Source organism: Desmodus rotundus, chromosome 9, assembly GCF_022682495.2.
Source record: "Desmodus rotundus isolate HL8 chromosome 9, HLdesRot8A.1, whole genome shotgun sequence".
Classification (NCBI taxonomy): domain Eukaryota; kingdom Metazoa; phylum Chordata; class Mammalia; order Chiroptera; family Phyllostomidae; genus Desmodus; species Desmodus rotundus.
Window position 1 is genome coordinate 102,918,090 of NC_071395.1, and position 17,223 is coordinate 102,935,312.

General features: G+C 51.7%; 1 protein-coding gene and 1 long non-coding RNA gene across 3 annotated transcripts in view; one reads left to right on the plus strand and one right to left on the minus strand.

Moving 5' to 3' along the window:
• Positions 1-11,265, plus strand: part of SP2 (Sp2 transcription factor) — a 25,207-nt gene extending 13,942 nt beyond the window's left edge. The window contains exons 2-7 of one of the 2 annotated variants that reach the window (XM_024573160.3): positions 1,299-1,378; positions 2,164-3,138; positions 7,083-7,395; positions 8,783-8,957; positions 9,169-9,362; positions 10,067-11,265. In XM_024573160.3, the coding sequence (XP_024428928.2) occupies positions 1,299-1,378; positions 2,164-3,138; positions 7,083-7,395; positions 8,783-8,957; positions 9,169-9,362; positions 10,067-10,167 (1,838 nt within the window). In that variant the 3' untranslated portion in view covers positions 10,168-11,265. The remainder of the gene's footprint in view (positions 1-1,298; positions 1,379-2,163; positions 3,139-7,082; positions 7,396-8,782; positions 8,958-9,168; positions 9,363-10,066) is intronic. The other variant, XM_045182099.2, reaches the window with a different exon arrangement.
• Positions 5,324-17,167, minus strand: LOC123477927 (uncharacterized). The gene is made up of 3 exons (XR_006652963.2): positions 17,069-17,167; positions 12,018-12,164; positions 5,324-6,832 (listed from the first exon to the last, which is right to left on the minus strand). It is a non-coding gene; the product is annotated as an uncharacterized lncRNA (long non-coding RNA).
• Positions 17,168-17,223: the final 56 nt, after the last annotated feature.

Below are 17,223 nucleotides of genomic sequence, written 5' to 3' on the forward strand. Positions count from 1 at the left end.
GGGGTGCCCACGCCCTTCCTGTCCCCCTCCTCTTCCCCTCCAGCACGGTACCTTGGCCTTCCTCTCCTAAACTCCAAGGTCCCCTCCTTTTGCCTCTGTAACTTGCTTCCTAAGCCCATGTCTTCCATGGGTTACGTCTTCTACCTCTGTGACTTTCTAAATGAACCTTCTCTCGTACAAAAATAAAAATGAAAAACAAAGGTCTTGGATGCAGGTCAGGCTCTGCCCAGTGTGCTTTTCTTTAGTGATTTATGAGCTGTGAGACGGCGTAGATTCTGTCCCCCAACTCTCACGGTTCCCACTGTACCTACGTTACACCTGTCTTAGGTCACAGATTACAGATTCCCCTTATTACTTACTCAACATTCTTTATTTTTCTTTATTTAAAAAAAGTAGAATAGAGCACATTTATTGTGAGAAAATGACAAAATACAGAAAAACAAGGAGAAAAATTCTTTCAAGTCAAACAAAATTCAACCACCAAGATATAATGGTTTTTAACATTTTAGCATGTTAAGACTTTTTCCTGATATATTCACATATTAAAATATACACACATTTAAACAAAATAGAATTTACTCTATTTTCATTCTCATCATATTCAGTGATTAGCTTCCTAGTCTCGGTGATACCGACGGGGCCGTCCCCGTTGTCCTGCGTTAAAGTGTAAATCCACATAAGGCAATTCTCCATCTGCTGCAGACCAGCAGTGGGCCCAGCGGGCCTCTGCGGCAAAGGCGATCATAAAAGACCCCAGACTTTGTTGTGGAGCGGGTGCGTCCTCCTTGTCAGGGACCCTGACTGAGCGAGGCTTCTCTCCCAGGCTGGCTTGGCCTCCGGAGACACCAGCACTGAGCAGGAAGTTTGGGTCAGCACTGGAGGGTTAGCGGGAGGGGGGGGGGCACCACCCAGCACACAGGGGTTCCCACCGGGCTAGGGGGAGTCAGCATGCCCTGCAGAGAGGGCTCCATGGGCGGCAGAGTTCAGTTACTGAAGCTCCTCCTGGTATAATCTCAGCCTCTTTGTGTTATCTCAGGCTTGATGGTGGCTGGAGGGGACAGTCCAGGGAAGACAGGACCGGCTGTCCTCACAGCCTTGGATGGCTGAGTCTGAGGAGAGGAAGTGGGGTGTGTGCTGAAACGGGGTGCAGAGTTGCGAAGCCTGGATGGGGTTAGCGCGGGGAGAGGTGGTCAGCCTCTCTTGGAGAAGCAGCAGCAAACGGAGACAGACGGAAAATCTGAGACAAGTGGCTCTGGGTTCTTTTTCGGCATCTTGTGCATTATCTTCTTTTCTTCCAGCAGATCCACAGACCAGCATGGCCGCCACTGCCGCTGTCAGTCCCAGCGACTACCTGCAGCCCGCTGCCTCCACCACCCAGGTGAGTGGGCTCTGAGGGCGTGGGGCTGCATCAGCCTGCAAGGACTCACTGAAGCTGCCATTCAACCACAACCGAACATTCACTGTAAACACCCCAGGACGTAAGACCAGGGAAGGTTCGGTTACCTATTGTTTCTGAACTGAGGGGCCATGGCCACTTAATCCACGGTGCCACAGTTGGTCAGGGGTGTAAAGCAGGATTCAACTCTGGTCCCTTCCACCAGAACCCGCAGACCGACACGTTCTCTAAGGAAAATAGAGAACGTGTCCCCACCCCCTAGAGACTCCTTGTAGCCTCAAAAGAGCAGCCCTCACTGGTCAATGAAGTCCTGTCCCATGCACTCGAAAACACGTTACCGGAGGGTTGATTCCTCTTGTTGCCCCTCCCTTATGCTTTCCCTCCTTGCCTTCCTCAGTTGAGGAGTCAGGGATCCCTTAACCCCTGTGACAGGCCAACAGAACTCCAAGAGCTGAGGGTGGTTCTGTGTCCCTGTTAGAAATGAGGCCGGAGGGGTAAGTGGTCAGTTTATGCTGCTAATTCACCCTGTCATGGGTGCTTCTGGGGTGCTTCTTCCTGAGAAAGACATGTCCTCCCCTTTCTCCCTTAATTAACTCAATGGAGAAACCGGCAGGGAAGACAGGACCACCACAGGGGAGGACGCTGGCACCCTGCCTGCCACAGAAGTGGGGAGGAGCCTGCCAAAAGGGGATGAGCAAAACAGGCAGAGGGTGGCTGGGCAGCAGGCCCTTGTGCCTAACCCCTAGTCTGCGCTTGGTGTTTTGCAGGACTCCCAGCCGTCTCCCTTAGCCCTGCTCGCTGCAACATGTAGCAAAATCGGGCCTCCGGCTGTCGAGGCTGCAGTGACGCCTCCTGCGCCCCCCCAGCCCACACCACGGAAGCTCGTCCCTATCAAACCTGCCCCGCTTCCTCTCAGCCCCGGCAAGAACAGCTTTGGAATCTTGTCATCCAAAGGAAACATACTTCAGATTCAGGGCTCACAACTGAGCGCGTCCTACCCTGGCGGTCAGCTGGTGTTTGCCATTCAGAACCCCACCGTGATCAGCAAAGGGACCCGATCGAACGCCAGCATCCAGTACCAGGCGGTCTCTCAGATTCAGGCGAGCGGTTCCCAGACCATCCAAGTACAGCCTAATCTCACCAACCAGATCCAGATCATCCCTGGCACCAACCAAGCCATCATCACCCCCTCACCGTCCAGTCACAAGCCTGTCCCCATCAAGCCAGCCCCTGTCCAGAAGTCAAGTACAACTACCACTCCCATGCAGAGTGGGGCTAATGTGGTGAAGCTGACAGGTGGGGGTGGCAACGTGACCCTTACTCTGCCTGTCAACAACCTCATAAACACCAGCGACACCGGGGCCACCACTCAGCTCCTCACTGAGAGCCCCCCCACTCCGCTGTCCAAGACTAACAAGAAAGCCAGGAAGAAGAGTCTTCCTGCCTCCCAGCCCTCTGTGGCCGTGGCTGAGCAGGTGGAGACGGTGCTGATCGAGACCACAGCGGACAACATCATCCAGGCAGGAAACAACCTGCTCATCGTTCAGAGCCCTGGTGGGGGCCAGCCAGCTGTGGTCCAGCAGGTCCAGGTGGTGCCCCCCAAGGCCGAGCAGCAGCAGGTGGTTCAGATCCCCCAGCAGGCCCTGAGGGTGGTGCAGGCGGCATCTGCCACCCTCCCTACTGTCCCCCAGAAGCCCTCCCAGAACTTTCAGATCCAGGCGGCTGAGCCGACATCTACTCAGGTACCACGCACACCCTCTGCACCTGCCTCCTCCTTCTCCTTAGCACTAACTGGCTAGCGCTCCATCCTATTCAGCTTGCTTTTGAAGATGATGCTGATGCATCTCCCGATTTGATCTGAATGTTGGGAGTCAGTATCGTTTGGGGTGGGCAGTGCATAGCCACTTCTGCCTAACAAATGGATTCTCTTCAGTTCTTAGGGTCAAGTACAGCTTATCGGTAGAAATCAGATGAAACATACCTATTACCTATATTTTGGCCCACTTTTTCTTTATGGAGGTCTTTTAGGGGGTGGGTAGGGGGCAGATACCTACTTTTTAATAATGAAATTTATTTGGTATTATAGAATTACATACTGAAAACAGTAGCAAGAATGAAAACAATTCCAGTGAGAACCACAGAATTTGATATGAAGTAAGACAGCGAGGCAAATGCTGATCATTGCTAATGACAAGGAAAAATAGGAAGCAGCAGCCTAGCCTGAGAACAGGGACATTTAGGCTAGTCATCCAGGATATGAACTTCAGCAAGCATGGTCTTATCTTTGGCATTCACTGAGATGCGCTAATGCTTGGCTCCATGAGGCAGGGTTTTTTTCGCTGTGTGTACCTACGAAATGCCCTTGGTGCAGGTGGGAAACCCGGGACCCAGAGAAGGCACAAAGTGTCCAACCCTCGCAGTGCATGGGTGACAAGAACCAGGAATCAACTCCAGTTTCCAACCCCAAACTCTTCTCCCATTTTTGCCACCTTGATTCATTGTGTCTTACGTGTGGCAGGTGCTACCACTAAAATTGAGGACAAGGATTTTTTTCAAATGTAAAAAAAACAGCTCCTGCCCTTGAGGAATTGGTAATCTAATTATCTAGAGAGAGAGCCAAGGCGTCACAGTGAGTCACAGTAGGAAGCTGGGCGGTCTGCTGGGTGGAGAAGTGCCCTTGGGTTTGAGCCGTGGGCATGGAAGTCAGGAGAGCCTGCCCTCAAATGCCTCTTCCCTCCCGGCGTATCAGGTATTGCCAAGTGATTTTCTCTAAATTATTTAATTCACTTATTACAATACCTTCGAGGTTCTGTTATCAAGCCTACCTTGCAGGTGAACTGGGTGACGATACCCTCACAGGTGCGCACATCCTCAGCAGTGCCTTCCCTCCCTCTCCCGAGGTTCCGTATCTTAAGACTGGTGGAGGCAGGGCTTAAACCCAGGGCTTCCTAAGGAGATGATCATACAGATGCAGAAAGATTTAGCTACAACATTATTTCTTAATGGCGACATAGTTTTCCATTATCCTCAGGTGCTCGTCTTATACAACTAATACCCTGTTAACTGTATATCTAGGCTGTTTCCCACCTTAGAGCTAAATAAATTCCTAAAAGTAAGTCAAAGGATGTGCACGTTTTTTAAAACTCTATTGTTTTCTGTATCAGAGATTGTCAGTCCACGGCCCTCAGGTCAAATCTGTCCTGCCCACCTGTTTTTGTAAAGAAAGTTTAAGACATGACCATTTAAGTTGAGACGTGCCCACTAGTGCAGCGTTTGCACTCCAAGGCAGCGACCTCGTGGCCTGCAAAGCCCAACGGTATTTGCTGTCTGCCCTTTACAGAGAAAGTTTGCTGGTCCCTGCTCCACATTGTGAACAGGAAGTTTTCTGGTAGCAGAAACCTAAGATACACAGAAAGTAGCAGTGATTTGCAAAAGGGCACATACCAGAACACTGGAAGTGAAATGTGTATGTTGGGATGACATGAGATTTGTTACTTTGCTTTTAACTGAGGAACATGGTCCTAAATAATTTAGGAATCAAAAATAACCCCCGTCACAATCGCAGCAGGATTTTTCTTTCTTTTTTTTTTTTTTTTACAAAGAACTTTTCCCCTGAATCATTGGAGCATAAGTTGCCACCAAACATTTTATGGAAAGTGTGTAATCCTTAAACACAAGGACCTTCTACATAACAACCCCACAGCCATCAGATGCGGGAAATTAGTGGTGGGACGCACGGATGTCTTAATTCAGAGACCGTTCAGGTCTCACTGCTTTCCCCAGTGATTCCTTTGCGGCAAGTTTCTCACCCACTGTCACACATTGCATTTGACCATCATGTCCTGTAGTTTCTCTTGATCTGGAACAGTGCCTCGGTCTTTACAAGCTGCAGGCCGTCTTGTAGAATGCTCCTCAGTTTAGGTTTACGAGGCCTTTCCTCAGGGCTTCCCTGCATCCAGTCGTGTGTGTGTGTGTGTGTGTGTGTGTGTGTGTGTGTTTGCCCCCAGGAGTATCACTTTGAGACTAAATACCCCATTCCTTACAGACCTTTGCCCACTTGTTCTGATGTCTTTTACTATGATAAGAGATTTTAGAAATGAACTTGATGTTAGAGTAAGTTTACATTTACAGAAAGGTTGCCCTGGTACTGCAGTATGTCTGCCCCTGGCTTCCCTACAGTTAAACTTGTTACATCACCAGGGTGCGTCTGTCAAAACTAAGAAACCGACACTGGATATTACTGTTAAGTAAACTCCCAGACTAGTTTTGGATGTTACTGGTTTTTCCATTAATGTCCTCTTTCTGTTTTATCTAGATATGTATCTGATGTGTGGATATAGATACATAGATAAACCCAACAGTGTTCAGCAAGCCCTCCAGTTCCCACCCAGCACCACGGGGTTCGTTCTAGTCTGCACCCTTCCCGTCTTTGTACCTCCCTTCCCTGACAGCGAGGATCCGCACTCCCACTGTGCTTAACATGTGTCCCATCTGGGTCAGTCCCCGTGTGACGCGTATCCCGGCCCACAGGATCTGGTGTTGTGGCTGCAGTATACAAATACACACGGACTACAGAAATCCTGTGGAGGAAAAGGGACGGCATGGCCACTGTCTAAGTGAGAGAGGGCAAGAGGGCTAGAGAGAGCCGACCCCCACCTGGACAGGCTTTTATTGCTTTTCTGGCACATTACATCCAGGGAGATCCTCATTTACCATGCACAGGTTCACCACAGGTGATTACCTTTTAAGGACAACAAAGGAAAGAATGCTGCTAATTACTTCAAAGACAAGGATGTTGTAGCTCAAGGGGAAAACTGGTCACACTCCATACTTGGGTGGTTTAGCACAGACTTTAGGAAGTTAAAGATACTCAGTAAACATTTGCTGCCTCAATTCAGGGTGAGGGAGTTTTAGCAAGAGCAAGCCTCATAGCAGCCTATGTACAATGCAGGCCTGATTCCCCATCCATGGACGTGGGTCCTGCCCGCCAACCTCGCTCCCCACCCGCTTTTCCGAGTGGGGGCTGAGCCACATTTCCCACGCATGGAACAGTCCCCCACACCCGTGCACGCAGCCCCTCCCATAGCCGTCTCAGCTCTCCCAGGCCCTTCTTACCCCATCAGGCTGTCACATGCACATTTTTAAGGCTTTTGATACATACTCCCAAGTTTCCCTCCAGCAAGCCTGGATACTCACTTCACACTCCACTCCTGATGCAGGAGTGATTCCTGTTTCCCTGCGCTCTCACCAGCAGTAGGCATTGTATTTCTTTTTCCGTCTTTGCCGATCTGAATTGGAGAAGAGCTTTTTCTCCAAATCAAGAAAAGAGCTGTTTTCATTTGTTTCATGGTGATTGCACCTTTCGTGAAGTCATCTTCATTGTTTAGTTCCTTCTGATTCTCCAGTTCAGAGATTTGGCATTTCTCTTTTTCCCTGCTAAATAGATTAAATGTTTGGTTTCAAATCAGCAGTCACCATTTGCCAGCTTAGCACAGGGATGCTGTGAGACCTTTGGTGAACGTTGGTGTGGACATACGGAGGGTTGGGCTGGTCGGAGAAGACTTGGGCAGACAGAGAGGCACTTCCACTTCTCACTTGGGCAGGGAGACGACGCTGCACTCACCAAAAGGTGCCAGGAGCCCGGTTTCTACTGGGACACTGACTTTTTCTTTCTGGTCCCTCCCAGGTCTACATCCGCACGCCTTCCGGTGAGGTGCAGACAGTCCTTGTCCAGGACAGCCCCCCAGCAGCGACTGCAGCCACCTCTGCCACCACTTGTAACAGCCCTGCATCCCGAGCTCCCCATCCGAGTGGGGCCAGCAAAAAACACTCAGCAGCAATTCTCCGGAAAGAGCGTCCCCTGCCAAAGATCGCCCCTGCCGGGAGCATCATCAGCCTGAGTGCAGCTCAGCTGGCGGCGGCAGCTCAAGCCATGCACACCATCAACATCAACGGTGTCCAGGTCCAGGGTGTGCCTGTCACCATCACCAACACCGGCGGTGAGAGAAGGCCCGGGCCGGGGCATGGGTGGTGTGCCTGCACACCCCTCACATGGGAACTGCGGGCCAGCCCCGTGCTGCCCAGTGACAACAGTGAGGGTACTGCCTGGCACTTGCCTCATCCCTTCCGGCTTAAAAGCATGTCCACTTGGCCCTTAGGGTAGCCCTGTGAGATAGTGTAAGGTGTTGGCAGTGACTAGTGTTGATCAGTGGGTTGGGCATCGCCCAGTGAACCAAAACATTGCCAGTTCGATTCCCAGTCAGGGCACATGCCAGGGTTGCAGGCCAGATCCCCAGTTGGGGGCGTGTGAGAGGTAACCAATCAATGTTTCTCTCACAAGTTGATGTTTCTCTCCCTCCCCCTCTCTCTAAAAATAAATGAATAAAATCTTAAAAAAAAAAAAAAAAAAAAGGATGTATGTTGGCCCCCTCTGACAGCGGAAGACCTGGAATATAGTGGAGAAAATAAGATATACGCAGGAAAACTCTCCAGCTAATACACAACTGCATGTTACTTTGGTCCAGACCATAGACAGATGCTCCAGGGAGGCCCTGGGTAGAGAACCCTAAAGGAAGGCTTCCAGAATGAGGACAGCCTGAGTTAAGGTTGGAAAGAAGGGAGGGAGCCTTTGGCAGTGAGAATGGCTTGTGTTTCACTTTAGCTGAGTGGGAATATTTGGTAACTCTTAAGAGTAGAAAGCAGCCTTGCAGATCATCAAAGGAATGTTGTAGCTACCTAGCAAAACGGTTCCTGGCCGAGCCTTCTTTCGCTCGGTGAAGGGCCCTGTCCGGGCAGCAGCGCTTTAACACCGGCAGTAGGTCAGCGGCGTTCCCTGCTTTGAAAGGCATTATGCAAGTCCTGGAGGACTTGATGTTTCCCAGAGCCCTTAGAACTGTTTTCTTACTCCTATTAACAAAAATCCCTGGAGCCTTTCCTGAGAGCAGAGTTGGTATCTCACAAGAGCCCAAGGCTGGAGGAAGTTCTGTAAGAAACACTCCTCAAGACAATGCCAGACAAGACCCAGTTCAAATACGGGGGCAGCGTCTGAAAGCCGACCCAGCCGGTGTGGTGAAGTGGTGCAGTGCCTCTGAAGTTCAGGTCTGGGTTCTGCCACTGTGGGCTGTGTGACCTTGATATGGTATTGAGCCTCAGTTTCTTCAACAGTGAAAGGAGGATAGATGATAGTACCTGTTTCCTAAGGGTATGAAGGTTGAAGGAGTTACACATTTCAGGCCTCCCAAATGGCAGTCGGCACATAACGGTCTCCCGAAAGCATCATCTGCTGTGGCCATCCTTATTTCGTGCAGCAGGGAAGGAGGGCATCAGGCTCCCTGCTTTGCCCCTTCAGGCCTCTCACTGCAAACCACGCCCTCCGGCTCCCCACAGGGCAGCAGCAGCTGACGGTGCAGAACGTTTCTGGGAACAACCTGACCATCAGTGGGCTGAGCCCCACCCAGATCCAGCTGCAGATGGAGCAGGCCCTGGCTGGAGAGGCCCAGCCTGGGGAGAAGCGGCGCCGCATGGCCTGCACGTGTCCCAACTGCAAGGATGGGGACAAGAGGTAACCGGAGCCAGACCGGCAGCCTGGCATGTGCCCCGTTCCCCAGGTCCCTTCCTGGGTCACAGATCGAGAGGGGACAAGGCAGCGGCTCCATGCTGCTGGCCTGCTCACCTCTCTGTGCCCTCTGACCTGACCCCACATCCTCTCTACACCCTGTCCTGCCCCCCGCCACTCCTCTTCCCTTTCCCCCCACCACGCCCTCCACCCCCAGGTCTGGAGAGCAGGGAAAGAAGAAGCATGTGTGCCACATCCCGGACTGTGGCAAGACTTTCCGGAAGACGTCCTTGCTGCGGGCCCACGTGCGCCTGCACACGGGCGAGCGGCCCTTCGTCTGCAACTGGTTCTTCTGTGGAAAGAGGTTCACACGGAGCGACGAGCTCCAGCGGCACGCCCGCACCCACACAGGTCTGTTCCCCTCCCCAGCAGCACACTCCCACCCAGACAGGGCTCCTCAGCCCTGTCCCCGGCAGGCTCGCACCCCTGGGGTCTGCCCCAGCCTCTTCCTCCACCCCCACTGCAGTGCCCTCCGCGACATCCAGGTTCCTAGGCCTGCCAAGGAACTGCTGCGCTGAGCGAGAGCTGCAGCCTGTCTTCTCAGGGGTCCAGGCCTGCCCAGGGACCGCTTTCCAGCCATTCCTTTATCGCGGTGTTTCCCAGAGCAATGTCGTTCGCACTGTGCGCCTTGATGGCTTCTTCCGTAGCTGCACAGTTAGCTGTTTAACAGGCACTGAGGTAGAATGCCAGGCGCTGGACTGCACCGTTCACAGATCGACTGGTTTTATCCTCGTACAACTCTGTGGGGAGGACGCTTTGATTTATGCCCATTTTACAGAGGCATAGCGAGGGGGCTGGCTCGTGCAGCTAGTGACCAGTGGAGGCAGGTTCAGACGCAGGCCCTCTGGCTCCTAAGTCCATTCTCTTAATTGCTTTCCCACACCACCTTTCCTACTATAATTTCCTGAAATTGTTTCACTATTTTTACTCGTTGATGTCCAATCACTGTTATTTTTGACATCACAAGCTTCATGTCATGTGTGCTTCTCCTTCTGGGGGGCTGGGATAACATCTGTGAATGGGCTCTGTGAGTGACGGGCGTTTCCTCTTCCCAGGGGACAAGCGCTTCGAGTGTGCCCAGTGTCAGAAGCGCTTCATGAGGAGTGACCACCTCACCAAACATTACAAGACCCACCTGGTTACAAAGAACTTGTAAGGCCCACAGAGGCGGGAAGCCTCGGAGATGCGGTCCCCCTGGCACCCTGCCCGGGCCCCTGGTGGCAAGGAGGCCCACCGCTGCCCTGGGCCCGCCCTCAGCCCCTCCCTCCTGTTTTGCAACTGTCCCCCAGGAAGGGGCTCTGCTGCCCCATACTCGCCTCCTTCTGAAGCCCCTTGGCTCTGCCTGGCCCTTCGCTCTCACCAGACCGTGGACACTGGCTATGCCCAATGAGACGTTCTAAACCAGGACGAGTGGGAACCTTTATTTCCAAAGGAAAAACATGAATTTCACTCCGTCGAGGAGCAAAGTGAGCCCCCACCCCCCAACACTGCCCGAGTTGCATCATTGTGCCATGCCCCTCTCTCCTGCACCTCCTTGGCCCCCCAGCCACCTCGGATGCCCCGGGCCCTGCACCCAGGGCACCGCTGGCATCCACCCACCTCCTGAGGCACCCAAGAGGCCGCCTTCGCTCCACAGGCCCCAGCCCCGCCACGACTCTTCTCCAGCACATTCCAACTTTCTATTTAAAGATAAAGCTACCCACGGACTCCCTGACCCCCTTTTCTATGGAGAACGTTGCCTTATACTCTACTTCAGATAATGAACACTGTGTATTGTGTGTGCTTTAAAGAAGTTTTATTTAATTGTTCCTTCCTTCCTGTCCTTGTTACTCACCTCCCCCATGCCTGCTTTCAGTTTAGGGTTTGGGGGGCAATGATGAGCATATGGATTTTTTTCTCACTCTAGCAATTCTCTTTTCTAAATGACACAGCATTTCAACTCGAATTTGAATTCACATCCCGAACCTGCCGCTCTCCCTTCATCTCCCCCAGCCCTACTGGCCCAAGCTCTAGTTGTGTACAGTGTATATTGTATAATAGACAATTGTGTCTACTACATGTTTAAAAACATATTGCTTGTTATTTTTGAGGCTTTTAAATTAAACAAAATCCAACTTTATTTTTAGTTGTAACTGCTTGAGGTATGTTTTATGATTGACAGATTTGTTATTCTTTATTAACGATGTACTTTGTTCAGCATTGGGCTGACAAAATTTTTTCTTGCTAATAAATTTAGTTGCCTGAGGCAAAATCTGCAACTTGGCAGCGCAGCTTCCTTTGTCTTTGACCTCAAGAGGGCTCGGAGAGGGGGTTCTGGGGAGGGAACCCTGGTCTCCCAGAGCGACCTGCCCTGGGACCAAGGCAGGGCCTTGCTCTCCTGACCAGAAAGGGGCCCTAGCAACACCTCCTGGAGCACCTGGGTAGGGCCTCCGGGGGACAGGGCCTAGAGGAGGTGTCCCTGCTTGGTTGTTCTACGAGACAGATCACAGCAGGCACATGCTTAGACTCAGGTCACAGTGGTGACTCCCTTACCAGTAGACTACTTCCACTCCACTGTAACCCCGGACAGAGGCTTTGGTCTCAGAGCCTGCTAGCAAGGAGCTTGGGAGAGACAGCCGGAGGGGCTTGGCTCGGTCACTTCCAGAAGGCCAAGACGTCTGGAGAAAATGAATTTCTTAAGGGCCAAGATCCCTTCCCAGGGCGGAGTGCCGGGCCAGGAATCCATCTCTACCCAAGAGATTCTGCTTTTCTTCTGCCCCTCACCCCAGCACCAGGGAGAGCGGCAAGCTGATTTCAGCAAGTGCTGCAGGTGTGCCATGGTGCGGAGTCTGGGGGGGAGCAGAGCCATTCAGGAGGTCAGGGTTGTGAAGTTTTGCAGAGTGAAACTGGAGCTAGCTCAGTATGCCGGTGGGGGCTGACAGCATCGGCTGCAGGGAGAAGCCAGTTGTTCCCAAGCAGAGGGGAACAGCGCATGCTCTCCCTACTGTCCCGATGCCTCTTACTCACCTGGCAAGACACTCCCAGGGTCAAGTGCTGGACGGAGCCACAGGGCTCTTCGTGGGCTTTCCATTCCGTTGGTCCTTCTTTTGTCACCAGTGCCTTGCGTTTGCAAGCAAACAGCTTTTCCTTAAAGTCAGTCCACTCTCACACCAGCTAAAGACAGAAAAGGGAGATGGATCTCAGATGGGTCACAGATTCTCTGCCCCGATCACATCTTCATTAACAGGCAGGAAGGCCCAAGACCCGTCCTACCCATACTTAGGTCCTTTGGGTGATACCAGACCAACAGCTGAATCTACCCTGGCATAGACACCTCTTAACCAGCCCATCAGCCCTACATCTTATCACTGCACTGGCAGGGGGAGGCAGAAGGATTTCTCTCTTCCTCACACGTGGATTGTGCGACTGGGAAACTGCCATGCTGAGTTCGGAATCGGGACTGGCGGAGAGAAGGGGAATATCGACCTCTTTCTCCCACGTGTTCCCCAGTGGCTTTCCTGAGAGCTGATTCCAAGTCATCTGCTTCAACTGCGGAAATTGACCTGACTCCTTGGCCTCCTCTGGAAAGGGTGAGGGTGCCGGCCCCCAGTGGGCAGGACTGAGTGCTGACACTCGGGATTTCCCTCTCTGGTGAGATGGGTTCAAAAGGGAAGCCTGGCCATCTCCGCCTGCCATGGGCTGCTTGAATTAGAAAGGGGGCAGAGAAGGTATTCTGCCTAGCCCAGGAGATGGCATGAGGGCAGAATGGTGGCAAATCCGCCCTCATCTGCTGTAACCCGTCCCCTAATTGACTTGTGAGTTGCAAGGGGTGGGGACTGTGAGTGCGATGCCACCCAAGCTCACCCCAGGCCAGAGCCCCCTCCCAGGACACCTGATGAGCCCTGGCTGAAATTTGGGGGCAGGCTATCGCCAGCAGCTTGAGTGTGGGGCCATGCAGCCCAAGTTCTCTCCTCAGGGTCATGTGCTCCAAAGCCACCTCCCTGCCCCATCCCGTCTGCTCAGTGATGCTCAACACAGCAGCTCTTTGATCCAAGATCCTAGGATTACAAGATAGAAGGAAAAGGGGCTGAGGAAGTTCCCCCCATACTGAAGGTAAATCCAGGCAAAGTACCTTTTAAAAAAAAACCCAGCCCTGGCTGGTGTGGCTCAGTGGGTTGAGTGCTGGCCTGCGAACCAAAGGGTCACAGGTCTGATTCCCAGCCAGGGCACATGCCTGGGTTGTGGGCCAGGTCCCCAGTGGAGGGGCACGTGACAGGCAATCACACATTGATGTTTCTCTCCCTCTCTTTCTCCCTCCCTGCCATTCTCTTTAAAAATAAATAAAATCTTAAAAAACCCACAAAAACCAAAAACTCAGCAAATAGAACTCAGGCTTCCTTCAAACAACTCAGCCCATTTTTACAATCACATTTTCAGGGCACTTCAAGGCCCCACACGAGTACTATGACGGGAGCCACCTGCAGCATCCCAGGTGCCTGGGCCCATCAGGGGTCCTGGCTCGTGCATGTGGCTGTGGCGTACACTGTGGCAGGGGCCAGAGGACCTAGCCCGGGGTGAGACACTGTCTCAGGACAGAGACCTCTTATGACCTGACCAAGGTCTTTGGGGCTGGGATAAAGCCACTAAAAGAACTACAGTCATCTCAGGACAGGCGGCAGCTGGGTTTCCTAGGGAACGGGTTGTCAGGGAGTAGAAGAGGTGGGAATAAAGAACAGGGGGGTGGGTGAAAAGAAAGCAGACCATGGTGGGAAATGGCAGAGTCGGGGCTGGAGAGGAGAGTCACACACCTACTTGTTCATCGGGATCCCGGGCAAGAGGAAATGGGAAATGACCACAGGGCAGGCCAAAAGCAAGGACCGACCAGATTTCTCAATGAAACGAAGAAGCCGCCAGGTCATCCCCTTTGGGCCTACCTGGGAACCCGCCATCAGGCCTCCTTCCTCTGCCTGTGGCTCACACTCTGATTACCAAGGCAGCCAGTGCCCGGACTAAGACTGATGCCTTAAGACCTCACTCAGCCTGGGAAAGCTTAACATCCCTCCAGCCAACAAGGACACTTGGCCTGGCTCTCACCAGGTGCAAACCATTCCCAAGTACCACTCACAATACCTAGCACCTGGCTACAGAGTACAGAGAGGCGTAACAAAACAGTTTATGCATAAACATGACAGACTAGCATTTCCTGGCTGGCATGTTGAGAAGGAGCCATAGAAAGTTAGTAACATGGTTGATCCCACGAAGGAGCTTCTAATGGGGAACGTGTATGAAAACCACGGGATGTATTTGCAAAGTGACCCATGAGCACATACATGCAAGGCTCGTGTGAGGGATCAACCACATAACCACAGGCAAGACACTCGAGTAAAAGTCAGCCTCCTCTGCATCCCTCTTCTGGGCCCTCTGATAACCCTACTCGGGATGCAGGCATCTGTTGGCAGAGCACCGAGTACCCACCCTTCTGCATGTCCTGAGTTCACCCCTACAGACTACAAATCCCTGTGGGCCGGAACCACGCCATCCTCATCTTCATGTGCTCAGACCTAGTTCTGTAGCTGGTCCGAAAGAAGTCTTTAACAAATGTCAACTGAATGAATACATATCTATACAGTGGACCCTTGAACAACATGGCTTTGAACTGCATGGGTCCACTGATACACGGATTTTTTTTTCAATATTGTTTATGTATTTTCTCTTATTTATGCTCTTCTCGATAAAATTTTCTTTTACTTTTTTCATGTAATATATAAAATATGAGGGGAAGCCCCCTCCAAAAACCGGAATTATCTTCTGGAGGGCAGGCCCCTTGTAGTACAGGTTTCCCCCACTAAGGGGTGTTATAGGAATTCCTCTGTATCAGTGTACCAGGTGGCGTTGTTGTGAGAGGCTGCGTTCGGCTTCAGTGAATTTTTTTTTTTCTTGAAGACTCTTTCTTTCAATGAGGCTGCCCATTTCATGATGGCTGATTTATGAGTGCATCTGCCCACACTGGCTGAGTGTTCAGCACTTTTTGACTAAAACTGACATGACCCCCTGTGCCCCACCCCCCATTCACCCAATCTTGCCCCAGCCTTTTTTGTTTCCCCAGATGAAAAAAGTCAACAAAGGGAAACGTTTCGCCGATGTGGAAGAAGTGAAACAAAAACAGCAGAAGCCTAAAAGCCATCAAAATCAACCAGTTCAAAAACTGTTGTGAGCAGTGGAAAAAACTCTTGATAGGTGTATTGCATCGAATGGAGCTCACTTTGAACGTAACTGAAGCTTAAACATGTGAGAATAAATACACAATTTTTTATAAATAAATTCCAGAGTTTTTTGGGGTCCCTCCTCATACGTGGTAATCAACTGTTTATGTTATTGGTAAAGCTTCTGGTCAAGAGTAGGCTGGCTACTTACTCGTAGTTGAGTTCTGGGGGAGTCAAAAGTTATATGGGAATTTTCATCTGGGGAGGGGTCAGCGGCTCTAACCCTCGCATTGTTCAAGGGTCAACTGTACTGAGCTCTTGGCTTTGAAGCAAACCCCTCAAACGGTCCTTGACTTGGCGCCCTGGGATCCTGGACCCAGGGTAGCGCAGCCCAGGAGTGCTGAGGGTACAGACCCATGAACGAAACCGTCTGAGTTGAAGGGCACTGATTACTACATATACAGATTAAAGTGCAGGTGCTTGGGAGGAGGGGAGGGCAGTAACGTTCATCTGTGGAAGGACAGTGTCAACAAGAAAGAAAGTCCAGTCCACTCTCTTTCAATCACGCTGATGGAGGAAATCAATGCAGCAAACAATTCCAACCAGCGGAGAATCCATAGATCAACATTATTAAGCCTTGAGACAGGTATTATTTTTTTGCAGAAAATTTGTCCTCCAGATTCTATTTGGCACAAGCTAGTGCACAGGCTAAAGGGTGATAGGTGTCTAATGCTGGGCCTTATGAAGCCTAGCTGTAATGCAGACACCTGGGCAGAGCAGGCAGCTCCCTTACCTGACACAGTCCTGAGGTGCCTGCCTAGTCGGCTCTTGTAGCTCACCTTCCTGATGATGGTAGAAACCAGGACTACAGAGAGGCCTTGACCCATGTCTGCCCCAGCCAGGTCAAAGCTGGAATGGGCACTTGCAGGTTTCCCATGTCTCAGCCTTGCATCTGACATCCTGGAAATGGCTTTGCACAGCCACTTACATGTGAAAAAGGGGAAACTCAGCCCTGGCTGGTGTGGCTCAGTGGAATGAGCTCCGGCCTGCAAACCAAAGAGTCACCAGTTCGATTCCCAGTCAGGGCACATGCCTGGGTTGCCCCCAGGTCCCCAGTTGGGGGTGCTCAAGAGGTAACCACACATTGATGTTTCTCTGTCTTCCTTCCCCTCTTTCTATAAATAAATGAATAAATAAATAACATCTTTTTAAAAAGGCGGGGGGGGGGCAGAAAAGATGTGGAAGGCCCAGGAGAGGTGGGGCAGTGGCAACCTTCCCATCTATCTGAACACTGACTACTCTACTGCAGCAGGAAAGGGGAAGCCATGAGCAAAGGGAGCAGCATGCTCTGACCTGAGGTGAAAGCAAAGAGGCTGGAGAGAGGGGGTTCAGAGCTAGAAGAGGAATATGGCTCTGGTCTGGGAATAGCTTGATCCTAACTTTCCCCCTTGTCCTTTCCCATTCAGCTGTCTTCCTCCTCACCCCACAGTCTCTTCCTAAGCCCATTTCACCTACCCAAGCCCCAGAGTTGCACCTCCCCCACAAAAAAACCACATACAGCACCTATTTGGAGGGATCACAAATTACTTCAACCTCTCCCACTCTCGAGCCCCGATTTCTTCCCTTCACCCAGATGGCCCCTTTCTCTGTGTCCCCTCATCATCTTGCCTCAGGGTCTGGCCCCTAATTCTAATTTCCATTTGTCTTTCCCAGGCCACCAGCCTCCCATCCAGGGAGTACTTCCTGCACTAGGCTCGCTTTTAGGCACCTACCAGGAGCCAGCCACTTAATATTGACTACTATCCCCAAGCTCCCATCGGCTCATCCCCCGACCCCAGCTTGGGCGGCAGCAGTCCTTATATATCTTTAACAAACCTCCACGTGCGTATTAACGGCGGTGACAGAATTTCCTCGTCTCCCTGCTCCCTCCCCCAGAGGCGCCGCCCATTGGCCGCTGCGATCCTCTATTCTCGCTCTAATTGGCCTCTCTCTGGAAAACTGAGACCAATGGTCTTCCAGCACCTGTCTCC